This window comes from Squalius cephalus (assembly GCF_949319135.1).
Source record: "Squalius cephalus genome assembly, chromosome: 17".
Classification (NCBI taxonomy): domain Eukaryota; kingdom Metazoa; phylum Chordata; class Actinopteri; order Cypriniformes; family Leuciscidae; genus Squalius; species Squalius cephalus.
Window position 1 is genome coordinate 10,742,914 of NC_137138.1, and position 14,153 is coordinate 10,757,066.

Consider the following 14,153-nt stretch of genomic DNA (forward strand, 5'->3'; position numbering starts at 1 on the left):
ATGCATTCAGGCTATAACGTTAGAGGATCCGCCCAGCGCCTTTTTCTCTCTGTGTCTGTCATTGGATTATTGCTCTGATATGAGGCCTGGGCTTTGGCTCTGCTTTTATTGTTTTCTGATGGCCTTCTTACCATTTATTATTAACACAGTTGCATATTTAACTTAACCATAGCTGTGTGTTTTTAAGTGGATGATGTTTACTTTGAAATTAATGTTGGAAAACCGTTAATAACAACAATGTTTAAATGATTATTAATAAACTAAGTATGCTACATAAATTCCTTGAAGTAAAGTCATAATTATTTTAAAATTGAACATATCAGGCGTAATCGTGTGAATGGATACGAGCAGGCAAAGTATAGTCTTGCGTGATATTGTCAGTATATTAAATTCTCCACTTCATTGTCTTCTGGCTTATGTTAACTCTTTTTCTTTGGGAAAAAAATTATTACAGCCTCTGAACATGCCTGCAAGGTTTTAACGATTTGTACCATTGCTTTTTGAACCCATAGACTTTTATGGTGAAGCAGTGAGTGACTTAATATGCATGCCAACTGCTGACATGCCAACAGCCCTGCTGCGCTTATGAAAAACCCCCTGAAGCCAAAAAAAATGAATGTTTTTTGTGTTCGGACATTAGCATGCATTGCTTTTAAGCTGTCTAATATTCACAGTTTCACACTGGGCCCCTTATTCATTGTAATATGTAGAGATAGACCAAAAATTGATTTGATCAGTATTTTATTTTTACTGATTTTTGGGCATTAGTTGTTTTGGTGTAATGATTAATTATTGTGCCAAAAAGCAGAAAAACAGTTGTTAAAATTTTGTTCCGAATATCTTTTTTCAGACACTTGAAGATAACTAATCTATATCGTTCATAAAAAGCTATATCGTTCGATCTCCAATGACTTTTCAAGTAAGATTTTTATTTGCCTTTAATCAGCAGGCCTAGTTTCTGTTGTCAGATCTGGTACCTTAGTGAAATTACGCATTATGAAATAACCTTGCACTGCCCGTCAGCGTCTGGAATTTAGCACTTTGGTCGGTCTCTGTTTAACCGTGTAGACAGTCTAGTGTTCACTCCCCATCCTGTTTCCTCGGAGCCTGATGGCATGCATGCATGCTGAAATTGTTGAAAATCTTTCAAAGGGTGTGGTCTCCTGTCTCATAATGTAACGTAACTCATAACACGCAGGGTCTTCGTAAGGGTGGGGGTGTCCTCTGGGACGTGTTGCCATTGCAAGTGCAGCTGCGTAACTATTTTGGTTGACCCCTCCCAAGTGCCAGGGTCCCATACTTAGTCTGTGCTGCTTATTGAAAATAAATGAGGCAAATAGTTGTTTAACACCACAATATTATAGAGATCTTGGTTTAAGATGTTAAACCAATCCTGATGAGGATTTTTTTTTTAATTTCCTTATGACTATTAGAAACAGTTTGTGCAGGTCATTAGGGTGCCACTGGAACAATACTTTATTAAATTCATAGCAGCTCTGTGCTCATAATGATGCAGATTAATAATCAGTGACCACTCACTGACTGTGTTTAAATCATACACACTCACATTTAGGCAATATTTAGATTAAACTTTAAACTATACTCATGTAAACAAAATACTTCGACTGATCGAATGGAATTGATGTGATTAAGCTCATAATTGTAGCAACCATAATCGTAGTAAAACGTTTCTTATTTTATTTAGGCATGCAAACACTTTAATCACATTTATTCCACTCTGACCATTTATTCCACTGACCATGTTGAAAATGTTGCACGTCACGTGATGATCAAAAACATTGAAATGGAGACATTTTTAGGAACGTCACCAAACCGTATACCAAAAGAGCCGGCGAATAAATCTGTGTGTATAAATAATCAGAATAATGAAAATTGCATGTAAATGGGAGTGAAAAGGTAAGTCAAAGCTTGTGTAAACATCTTCCTCGATTAAGTCCATACTCTGGTTTTTGGAAATAGTCACATTAATGGTGCACATTTAAAGATGGACGGTGTCTTGTAAGGCTGTACATGATAGAAAACAGACCAAAGCCTGTGTGTTGTGCTATTGTTCTGGTTTCAGGTTGCATCCTGGTGGTGTAACACAAACCTGAAGTGGTCTACGTTGTCACTTTGATATGTATCAGATGGTCTGTTTCTTGCGTCTGTGTTGTGTTATTGTGTTGCATGAGCTGCTATAAGACCGCATGCTCTACTTTGGCTCACATAAGCAGTGAATTTTGAATATATTAAATGGTTCATGTGCATTTGTCCCGGTTCTATTTTTATTAACCAGTCTCAATGTCTTAATCAATAATAATGTTTTGCATTACGCCTTGTAGCCATCCCCAAGACACCTGTTACCATGTCCACGTTTCTTAAACCCAAACTGAAGGTAAAATATGTGAGTTTGCGTCTCCAACCTGATCTCACAGGAATACGTGACTATTTTACAATTTGTGAATTGTTCAAAAATGTATGATTATTAGAGAAAAGGCAAGCGTGAAAGTCCACCCATAAACGTACCTGTCACAGGGGCGTAAGAAGATTATGTGAAAACGAATGAATGAGATCATACGAATTAGCCACCAATTTGGCAAAATGTAAAATAGTTACGAATTGCCATGAGATTGTGTTGGTATCTTTGTGTTCTGCCCTGATTTGCTGTGTAGTAGCAATGAGAAAATAAATGTAAAGTGTTTGCATTGTCAGTGTAGAAAGGAAGAAAGTGAAGTTTTTTTTCTTATTCTCTCAAAAAGAGAGACGCATGGGTTGGGCTGTACCTTGGCTGTCGCCCCACAGAGGCCGTCACTGCAGCGCTGATGCTTTTGTCAGCACTGCAGCGAGAGGGAGAGGAGATGGTTAGACAAATGCAGTGAGAGTGAGGTTTTGTTTTCTGCATACTCATGCACCCATCTTCATCTTAAGAAACATCATTGCACATAGAACCTGGGCTTAAAGTAAGTAACAGGATATTATGAATTTGTGAGGTCTTTTGGTGCTTTTGTTTATATTTAATGCATGGAAGTGCTGGTTTATTATAGGCTGTTTGTGTTTGTTGCATGGTTTGAGTGGGTGTGTTCTGCATGATGGTACCCTAGTTGACATGCTGCCACGGATTAAATCTCTTGAAATCCGCCTGCGTGTGATGTTTTGATCCCTGGGCAGCTGTGATAGGCTGCAAGTGAACCTTTTTTTTTCCCTGCAGCTCAATATAATCATAAATATTTTATGTTTAGGATGGGCTCGGTTTGAGTGCATCATCGTTCTCGGGGTTCGTGGAGCTTTCAAATCTCAATCAATAAAGAAGCTTTTTCGAAACGAGTTAACAGGATAAAGGACTGAAATAATATGAGCATATCTCTGGATCTCCCTGCAAAACTGCTATTATTTCAGCTTTTTGGACTCTTCGAACAGTTACTATTAGCCAAACTAAATCCTTGGAGACATCCCACCCATTTCCTCTAAATTCCTTAGGCCTGCATCCTTCCATTTAGACGTCAGCGCCCCTCGGAAACAGATGTGTTACCATGGAAACTTCCAGGCTTTCAGCGTGACCTTACTTAGTTCTCGGTATTCCCAGGTTGATAGTGGGAGTGAGTTTAATGATGATATGTGCTTCACTCTTGCTGAACACTGATGTTTGGAGTATGGTATCCATCTGTGTTATGAAAAATGAATGCTTGAGGAAATGGGTGTCTTATTACATCACTGCATTGTTTTTTTTACCTTGTGATCTGATAAGAATCTTAGCAGTGTTACCTTAAGCCCTGTTCACACCACCAGCGACTTTGTCGTTATATGTTGCTATTCTCTGTTCTGTGAAGACTCTTGTGGTGGGCGTTCCCAGTGCTGTCGCTCTAATGTTATTGGTAGACTGCACGTCTGTCCATATCTTTAGAAAATACAATCACAAATGATATATAAAACTTAGCTATCATTCTAATTTGACAAGGAATTTGACTTAAAAGAATTAAAAGTATAATTTTGCTGTTAGAGAGTGTTGTGATAAACTACAGCAGTGCTCGGTTCATTAAATCATTAACTAGATTATCAATCGATCAATCAACAAATTAAACTCACTCATACTTCCAAAAATGACTTAAACATCATTCGAAACCGTCAAATAATACATTTTCTTATCCCTAATAATAAACATAATGCCCCTGCAAACTGTAATATTAACTACAGCAGTGCTAAACTGCTCGCTGCTTCATATTGACAACACAGTTAACACAAACTATCAATATATGAATCAAACTCACTACTTCCACGTAGTTTTGCACGCTCAAGTTCGTATTTTACATGTAAATGCATGACAAGTGCGCTCAAGTAGAGAGTGACGTGGCCATTTTTTCCCAGGCACAACTATGCCGCAGCCAGATGAATAAAATCTCACCTGTTCAGAATGCTGCAAGCACACAGCAGGTCATGTGACAAGAACCAACCAATTCTTGAAAACATTGAAAGCTCAGCAAAGATGGACGAAAATCATATCTGTACAGGGCGTTTTTTTTGTTCTTCTCATCCTCATAAATATATCTAGTAGTAGAGCTCATGCAAGGGTTGGAAATCCATTTATCTGTCCATGTCTTAATGGAGAATGAGGCTTATGATTGCTTAGCGACGGCAGACACAATGCTCTCAAGCACTTTTAAATGGAGGAGAAAGCAGCATGGCAGGCGTTTTCCTTATGTTTTTAGATGCAATAATGTGAACAGCCCCTGAGACTGCCGACAATTTCTTTTCCACACATCATTTTATTATGACGATGACGTGAGCTCCACTAACAGTCTTAACTCCTATTGGTTGTCGCTTGCAAAATTCACTGCTCATTTGCATAAACTTTTCAGAATTTTTTGTCTCGTGATTAACGTCACTTGACATGCCTACAATTCTCCCAACGGTCACTCGCTCGTGTCGCCGGAAGTCGCCAGCTCGCCATTGAAAATGAATGGGATCATGTCTCTTTATCACTGTGCGTCCTGATGGTGTGAACGGGGCTTTATAATTAACTCATTTTGATGTTCTAGTTTTACCTGATTGGTTCAGTCTCACACATTGTTACCATCATATGTATACTGCTTTGGAAATCTGTGTCACCTTCAGGCTTGTGGTTATTAATATCCCAGCTCTTCTCTGAGAGAATCTTAAGAATGTCTATCAGAGGACAACCTCATTATCAGGAGAATGGGAATAACAGTCTTGTTGCTATTAGAGGGTCCTGATTGTCTGGGTGGAGTGGGAATATCCGTATAGTGATAGTTCACCCAAAAATGATGAAAATTCTGTCATCATTTACTCACCCTCAAGTTGTTCAAAACCTGTATGAATTTCTTTCTTCTGCTGAACACAAAAGGAAGATATTTTGAAGAATGTCGGTAACCAAACAGTTGATGGGCCCCATTGACTTCCCATAGTTTTTTTTTTTTTTTTCATACTTCCTTTTTTTGGTTTGTGGTTCTGACCATAATGGTTGTAAAACAGCAAAGATGGTTGTTGTTTTTTTATTACACAAACCTCAGAAGATGAAATGGTTTTCAACATGACCATGTTCTAAAGCTGTAATGGTTGCCTGTTCATAAATCATAAATGGCCACTGTATTGCAGGAGGGCGAGAGGTTGGACTTTGCCTGTGTCATCATGTGGTGGGAATGTAAGAGGCAGTTATTGAAGTGCTGTGCTCAATGAACGAGCTCGTGGGAACGAGAGGGGAATATTCCAGAGTGCTGCTGGACTGCCGTATTCAGTTGGATTCAGAAGCAACAGACTAAGACAAATGATAGAGAGGAACGAGGAGGGAGAAGAAAGTGTGAGTTTGTGTTATCACTAGTACGCAGTCGCGTTTAGAAGCGCTATCTGTCGCTACAGCTGGACTGCAGTGAGGCACTCGTGAGCGCGTAGCTTTGTATTACAATGAGTTTTTATTACATTGTTTGTGTATTTAACTTTGTAACTCTTATTTCATGTTTTTAAATACAATGTCACAAAATGAATACTGAGATTGCATGGTTTTTAAAGACATATCACGGGTTGAGTGTGCACGTCTGCTGACTTTTGATCTGCACATGGGTGTGGCCTATTGCGTTTTTTCCAACGCACAGTTGCCGGCTTAAATTTAACGATACAGATCCATGGTCATGACACCTATCCCCACAGAGCTGTCGGACTGAAACCAGGCTGAGCTGGTCGTAATCTCCTGTCTGATCTGAGCGGACATTGAGATGGGATTGTTTTGGGAGAGGCTGGGAGGGGGAAGGGCGGCATGCATCCAGCTGATCTGGACTAAAACAGAATGTTTCAGTAAAGCGCAAGCTGTGCATTAGATCTTCGCTCGTTCATCACGTTTCTCATCTGGATGGGTTGAAGTTATGATTGAGTCAAGGACCTCACTAATGGATCAGCCATTAACTAATCACTTCCTTATCTACTTTCTCTTTTCTATTCTCCCGTCATTATATCAAGCGGATGTTTTGTACATAGCAGCCACTGATTGGGCTGATCTCCTGTGGTTAATTCTCTTCATAAACCTTTGCTGTTTCTGTCTCTTTCATATTTAGCATGATGACCGCCATCTTCTCTCTCCTCCCATTCGGCCCCCGTTCCACCACCTTTTCCTTTATTTCCCTCATCTCTTCTATCTGCATGGGGGGTTATAATGGAAAGATGGCAGATCTGGCCAGCATAACAAAAGACTGTATTGATCCAGGCTGACAGTGCATTACATGGCTGACTCCATAGTCTGGCTACTCTTCACATTGTTAAAAATGCTGTTTTGTTAGTTTCTCTGGCCTTGGATTAGCCTGAACCCTCCCCAAACACGTCCTGTAATGGATTCGCTTCAGCAAATGGAGCACACGGCCCTCTCAAATGATCTTAGCATGTGATGCCCGACAACATCCACATGCAGTCACACAACAATGCTTTTGTCAAATTTAGAAATTGAATGAAGGGGTTTTTTATAGTCTTGTAAAGACTGGAATACACTACATGACTTTTGACTTTTGAACAGATTTTTGTCCCGATTTGCAGTCTGGATGAGCTAGTTGTCTAAAGTCATCACCAGTCTGAAGATTTTGGGCAGTTGGAATTGACAGATTTCGTATTGTGTATGATGGCCACAGACTTTGATTCCATCCAGTTGGAGATATAAACAGGTTTGATATTTTGAGCGATTTTAGAACATAGTCGCTGCTTTTCCTCTATCAGGCCAAACCGTTCTCATTGCTTAACCGTTCCATTCCGTGCCGATCCGGCCCTGCCGGTACAGATATGGTTTAATTTTCCACAGTGGGGCACAGAGCTCTTTGGAATGAATACAAAATTGAACAAAATCATTGCTTTACAGACGATATGAGATGTAAATAGCGACCGTGTTATGGAGGCTGATCAAATATTTATTTTAATTTTATTATTAACTTCACTCAAATATTGCGCTTGGCCATTTATAGAGAAACAGGCAGCCAGGCAACAAACAAGTGACCAATCCTGAGTGGCGACATCACTACACACATTCTACCAGCACGGGTATGCAGTGTCGTTTAGTGTATGATCAGATTTTCGGCGAATGTATGAAGCCTAGTGTTTTAAAATCTGTTCTGGTTTTAAGTGGTGTTGTGTAATTCCAGGAGTTTGTTTATTATATTTTAAATTATAGTTTATTTGCCATGAAAATGGCATTTAGCCTTAAATAAATGAATAAATAAAAACACACAGAAAGGGTTAATATGTTGCCATGCTATTACTGAAGCAGATGAAGAATGTTCATTTGTTCACACATATCTGTGTGGAATGACTCCAGATGTTCACACCTGTGTGTGAAGTGAATTCTTCTACTCTTTGTCCTCGGTTAGCTTTTTATCACTTAAGACTCTTCTTAAATGGATCAGCAGCAGACCCTGCATTCCAAGAAATCCAGTCAGTCTGGAGATCGAGATTGAACCTATCTGAAAATCAGCTCATAACAGCTTTTATCATCATATTACTTAACTACAAATAAACATGACACATCATGGTCTTTATTTATGAGTACAAAGATTTTTGAGAATATAATTGAGTCATTGTCCAGTGTTTCCAGTGTCAACAACAACCTAGTTTTGTTTCGCATCAGAATGAGATGCTGTTGAGATTATGCTGTTGAGATCTGCTGTGGAAACATTTGGAATGGTTCTAGATCATCCAGCTTCATGCTATTGGTAGAAAAAGAGCTACAGAGACATTTGCTGTAACCTGGGTGGGACCCATCTTTGGTTCAGTCATTCTGGACACTAACATCCCCTCCACCCTCAAATGCAGCTGAAATCACACCGCCCCCACCCTACTGACAGTATGGGACAGATGCAGTTGGATTGGGCTTTGGATTGGTGGGGGTTGTGTTCAGAGTCAGTCGGGGGCTGATGGCAGCACTCTCTTTGTGCTGGTTTGCTCAGAAGCGTGAGGAATGTCCGCCTGGCCCCCCATGTGCTCAGCTGTTGGCCATTGCTGGGGAGAGTTGTGTCTTTTAACTCATAAAATATCCGCTTGGTTTTAGGTACCTCCCTCGAGTGAGTGTTTGTTTCATACAGACTTAGTGTTGTCATTTTTTAAATTAATTTGCATAAATATAATATACAGTAGTCAACATTTGAAATGGATCAAAAAAAGTTCATCGAAGTTGTCCTAAGACAAGAACGGGTATTGTTCAAAATTAATTTATAACTTTGATGAAAGGTTTTGATCCACTTCAAATGTTGACTACTGTAGTTTAATGCAAACATTGTAATTTTATCGTGAAATATTTTTTAATTGGTCCTTTTATTGCTATTACCAGGAAGTTATTCCCATTGTTTCCTGTTAGAGAACTCTTTTGCTGTACTCTTGTTCTTTTCTGATCAGATAGCCACACTGATTTTTTGCTTACTATGCCCAAATTCATGTGGAAGGGCATTTGGCATGGACATTTGGAGATTAATTTATTAACAAAGTCTTTGCCCTCTTTTAGAAAATGGATGTCAGTGGAGTCAAAGTTCTAGAGTCGGCCGACGACATCCAGGAGCGCCGACAGCAGGTTCTGGACCGGTACCGTCGCTTCAAGGAGCTGTCTACTGTGCGAAGACAGAAACTCGAGGACTCTTACCGGTTCCAGTTCTTCCGTCGAGATGCAGATGAGCTTGAGAAATGGATCCAAGAGAAGCTACAGATTGCCTCTGATGAGAACTACAAGGACCCCAGTAACCTACAGGTGAGAGAAAAGCAATTTAGAAGTTTCCAAAGTGACTCTTCTACTCAGGTTTACAAGTTGTTCATATATATATATATATATATATATATATATATATATATATATATATATATATATATATATATATATATATAATATATGAATATATATTATATATATATAATATATAATATATGAACAACTTGTAAATCACTCAGGGAAACAAGTAAAAAATAAAGTACTAAAATGTGTTATCACACATTCCTTTTCCTGAAGTGACTCCTCCCTTAAGCTGTAAATTCCTTGACTGGGTGTCTGCTGTAATCAACAGTAAATTTATGTGTAGAGTCATCAGATTATAATAGCTTGAATACATATTGAAAACATGCATACAATGACTTTTATCAAAAGTATATATTGTGACATATGCAGATGATTATGGAGTTGGTTGAAATTAGGCCTTATAGAGTTGCAAAGCTCTTTAAAGAAATGCATCTTCACAAAATACGTTGTTTAAAAACGAGAAGTTTAAGAGCTGCACAGTATGCGTCGACTTTACCATTATTTTTGTCTTACAGAGCTTTCTTTTTTTTCATCTCTTAGGGAAAGCTCCAGAAACATCAAGCCTTTGAGGCAGAGGTGCAGGCTAACGCTGGGGCCATTATCAAACTGGATGACACCGGCAACCTCATGATATCTGAGAGCCACTTTGCATCTGAAACCATCCGAGTAAGAGACTCTTTCTTTTTTATACCACATGCTACATTTCCATAATGATGAACAGTGTAATTTGTAGTTTTTTAACATCATCCTATATGGATCAGTCTTTTACGCCTTACCGGACCTCTCAGCGACCAATAGTAAAAAGTGTCAATTATGGCGCTTTCATTCAAGTAGGTGCTTGAGTGCGGTGAAACATGTTTAATTTAAATTTCTTCTGCTTCTTTTAACAGTGCATGTCCCTTGAAAGAACTGCGTGCAGTGTTTTTTTTTTTCAGTGTACCTCAACTTCCTTACTCAGTCTTTCTATTACAGTCCAAGCTGACTTTCTATTTCAGAAAACAACATTTCTAGACTTCATCTGAGCTGTCCTAGAAAAAATATGTGTGACAAGGTGAGCATTTTGTTTTGATCCTAACTCTCTGTCTTTGTCCCCTCTTTAAACTCAGACCCGTCTAGAGGAGCTTCACCGTCTGTGGGACCTCCTGCTGCAGAAGACTAAAGAGAAGGGAGTGCGTCTCCTGCAGGCCCAGAAATTGGTGCAGTATCTCCGTGAGTGCGAGGATGCTCTGGACTGGATCAGTGACAAGGTGAGAAACAATAGTAGGCGTCATATATTGTGCTATAGGCGTGTTTGGTCAATTGTGAAAAATAATTTCACCCAAGATATTTGAAGACGCACTGACAAAACTTTCTTGCAGGAAGCGATTGCCACCTCAGAGGAACTTGGGCAGGACCTGGAGCATGTGGAAGTTCTACAGAAGAAGTTTGAGGAGTTCCAGACAGACCTGGCTGCCCACGAGGAGCGTGTGAACGAGGTGAACCAGGCAGCTGGTAAGCTAACCCAGGAGAACCACCCAGAGGCTGAGCTCATCTTGAAGAAGCAGGAGGAGGTGAACGCTGCCTGGCAGAGGCTGAAGGGCTTGGCTCAACAGAGGCAGGGCAAACTGTTTGGAGCTGCTGAGGTGCAGCGTTTCAATCGGTAAGTTCACACTAACGACGATAACTATAAAGTTTTAATAATCTTTCTATTTTTCTGAGAATAGGGAAGTCCACACCACTTTCAGAACAAATTTTTCCACATGACGAACAATAAAACATTGACAGCCAATCAGATACTTTAAAGAGTTTGAGCATTTAAATTGCACGGCAGATGATGTAACTGCAGCACGTGCTTATAGTAAATGGAACTTTATTATGCTTTGATGTAGATGCTCATATAGATATGTTATCTTTGTACTTATTATTTTTCAAGACATTTGTACGGTATTCGGCTATATTTTATGAATCTTTCTATGGGATGTCCTGATGTAATCACTACTTTTTATAAAAAAATTCTTTAATTACTGAAATGTTTTGTTCTGGCCTACAGGGATGTGGATGAGACAATCAGCTGGATTAAGGAGAAGGAGCAGCTGATGGCGTCTGATGATTTTGGTCGTGACCTCGCCAGCGTTCAAGCCCTACTCCGGAAACACGAAGGGCTGGAAAGAGACTTGGCAGCCTTGGAGGACAAGGTCAGTCTCAGCCTATCCACAAACTTTTCTTTTTCTATTTCACTATACAGGCCAAATCAAATTTATACATTTATCCTCTCATTGTTTTTTTTATGTACATTCAGTTTAATGCACTCTCTGTTATACGCCCATGTTTAAGCAATGTGCAATCATTCCTTGTGTATGATGTAGAGTCCTGCACGGGTTCGATATAGTAGATATAGTGTTGTAGTTCGATTGGAAAAATGTTATAAGGCTACTCAGTTTTGTGGTAACGTTAGCCATGTTCTTCATGTACCGGCCTTTTGACAGCTTCGGCTGAAGTTGTCCTTGTGTTAATGGTCATGTGATAACTTCTGTATGATCTGGCAATAAACATTTTTGTAAGTGTGTCTATAATGTGATTGTCTAAACTGATTTCTGATTTTATTTCGGTTGCGGGTCGGTTCTATTTTAAGCGGGTCGGGTGCGGATTTTAATTAGTGCTGCTGTCGGAAAACGGGTCGGATGCGGCTTTAAGCACTGCGGGTATGGGCGGGTGCGGATTTACAAAATCGGACCCGTGCAGGACTCTGGTATGATGTAGACATGCTCTCCTGTCTTCAGGTAAACACTCTTGGTGGTGAGGCAGACCGTCTGCAGCAGACACACCCCCAGAACGCCACTCAGATCCACCTGAAAAGAGACGAACTCATTACCAACTGGGAGCAAATCCGTACCCTGGCGGCTGAGCGACACGCTCGCCTCAATGACTCCTACAGGTGGGTTAATACACACCTTTTTGCTTTTGATCGCTTCAAATTGAGATTTTAATGTTAAGCTCAGCTCACACAGTGCTAGCTTGTGATCTTATGAATTTTTTTTTTTTTTTTAGGCTGCAGCGCTTCACTGCAGATTTCCGTGATCTGACCAGCTGGGTGACCGAGATGAAGGCTCTGATCAACGCAGACGAGCTGGCCAACGATGTGGCTGGAGCTGAGGCCCTGCTCGACCGCCACCAGGAGCATAAGGTATTATCCTAACATCTAAACCAGTAGAGCAACATGGGAAAATTATGTTTGGATTGAATATTGGATCTACAACCTTTCTTTCTATAATTTTTTATTTTTATAGAAACAAAACTATTTGAGTGTGATTTGCTAATTAAGTATTGCTATTGTAATTGCTCTTAAAGTGTTGTTCCACCAAGGATGCTTGGCATTGAAAGACTGATTGTGTCCATAATGTTTTATCAGGGCGAGATTGATGCTCATGAGGACAGTTTCAAATCTACTGATGAGGCTGGGCAAGCTCTGCTGAACACTGGGCATTATGCTTCTGAGGAAGTCAAGGAAAAGGTGTGTCTGACCACAGATCTGTGTTTTTGTAGACTATTTGCAAACTCATTATTGAAAATCTAAAGTGAGTAGCACCTGAATGACTCCCCGTTTTGTGTTCGTCGGTGTAGCTGGGCATACTCTCTGAAGAAAAAGTGTCTCTTCTGGAGCTGTGGGAGCTACGCAGGCAGCAGTATGAGCAGTGCATGGACCTGCAGCTCTTTTACAGGGACACCGAGCAGGTTGACAACTGGATGAGCAAGCAAGAGGTACGAATTTGTGTAGAAATCATTAATCTTATATTGTGAAGATCACAATTTCTCTCAAACGTGTTACAAAAATTTAGTTTTAAAGATTTGAAAGTTCTCAATCTGTCTTCCACAAGGCTTTCCTGCTGAATGAAGACTTAGGTGACTCTCTGGACAGCGTTGAAGCTCTTCTGAAGAAACACGAAGACTTTGAGAAATCCCTCAGTGCCCAGGAAGAAAAAATCACCGTAAGAAATCACAGTCTGATGTACAATTCAAGGCCTGGTACAATTTATTTTACAAATCTTACAGTTTTAATTCTTTTAATTCTGTATTTAAATGTACAGGCCCTGGATGAGTTTGCCACCAAACTGATCCAGAACAATCATTACGCCAAGGAGGATGTGGCCACCCGCAGAGATGCAGTAAGTTTAGATTAGCACCCTGAAATGTCCTTCATTTCACACTCGCAAGCACTTTCCTCCTCTCAATTATTGCTGACAGAAGTGCTGAATCATTGGTAATACTAGAATTTAAACGCCTTTTCTTCTACTTCAGCTGCTGAGCAGACGCAACGCTCTTCATGAGCGTGCTCAGTTTCGCCGTGCCGCCCTGGAGGACTCTTTCCATCTGCAGCAGTTCTTCCGGGACTCTGATGAGCTCAAGAGCTGGATAAATGAGAAGATGAAGACCGCCACTGACGAGGCCTACAAGGTATGTTGTCCTAGAACTACTACAAGTTGTGTTGCACATTTGGATTCAGTTGTCTATTTCTTTATTTCTCTCATCCTCTTTTCCTCCCCATCTCTGTTCCTTCTTTTGTTAGGACCCATCCAACCTGCAGGGGAAGGTACAGAAGCACCAGGCCTTCGAGGCCGAGCTTTCTGCTAATCAGAGCCGCATTGATGCACTGCAGAAATCAGGCCAGGAGCTGGTTGATAGGAAACACTATGCCTTCAGCGAGGTGTCCACCCGAATGGATGAGGTCAGCTCTCAGTGGAAGAAACTTCTAGAGGCAACTGAGCTCAAAGGTGAGAGAGAATTGCTGGAAGAGACTATCTGACTGACAATTAATGTAACAACCACTGTTCATTTAGTTCTACCAGTGTGTTATGAAACCATAACCTTTTTTGGCTCTAGTTCAAAACTGTGGCGAACATGTAACACAAGTAAA

At 40.2% G+C, this 14,153-nt stretch overlaps 1 protein-coding gene across 17 annotated transcripts in view; it reads left to right on the forward strand.

Moving 5' to 3' along the window:
* Window positions 1-14,153, forward strand: part of sptan1 (spectrin alpha, non-erythrocytic 1) — a 31,615-nt gene that overhangs the window by 697 nt on the left and 16,765 nt on the right. For 12 of the 17 annotated variants that reach the window (XM_079898611.1, XM_079898622.1, XM_079898621.1 and 9 more), the window contains exons 1-14: window positions 5,795-5,812; window positions 8,981-9,220; window positions 9,803-9,928; window positions 10,369-10,509; window positions 10,621-10,901; window positions 11,292-11,436; window positions 12,022-12,176; window positions 12,290-12,425; window positions 12,651-12,752; window positions 12,863-13,000; window positions 13,117-13,227; window positions 13,327-13,404; window positions 13,538-13,693; window positions 13,806-14,010. In XM_079898611.1, the coding sequence (XP_079754737.1) occupies window positions 8,984-9,220; window positions 9,803-9,928; window positions 10,369-10,509; window positions 10,621-10,901; window positions 11,292-11,436; window positions 12,022-12,176; window positions 12,290-12,425; window positions 12,651-12,752; window positions 12,863-13,000; window positions 13,117-13,227; window positions 13,327-13,404; window positions 13,538-13,693; window positions 13,806-14,010 (2,011 nt within the window). In that variant the 5' untranslated portion in view covers window positions 5,795-5,812; window positions 8,981-8,983. Of the gene's footprint in view, window positions 1-2,375; window positions 2,396-2,839; window positions 2,961-5,794; window positions 5,813-8,980; window positions 9,221-9,802; window positions 9,929-10,368; window positions 10,510-10,620; window positions 10,902-11,291; window positions 11,437-12,021; window positions 12,177-12,289; window positions 12,426-12,650; window positions 12,753-12,862; window positions 13,001-13,116; window positions 13,228-13,326; window positions 13,405-13,537; window positions 13,694-13,805; window positions 14,011-14,153 lie in introns of those variants that run through there. The other 5 variants (XM_079898619.1, XM_079898620.1, XM_079898616.1 and 2 more) reach the window with 4 other exon arrangements.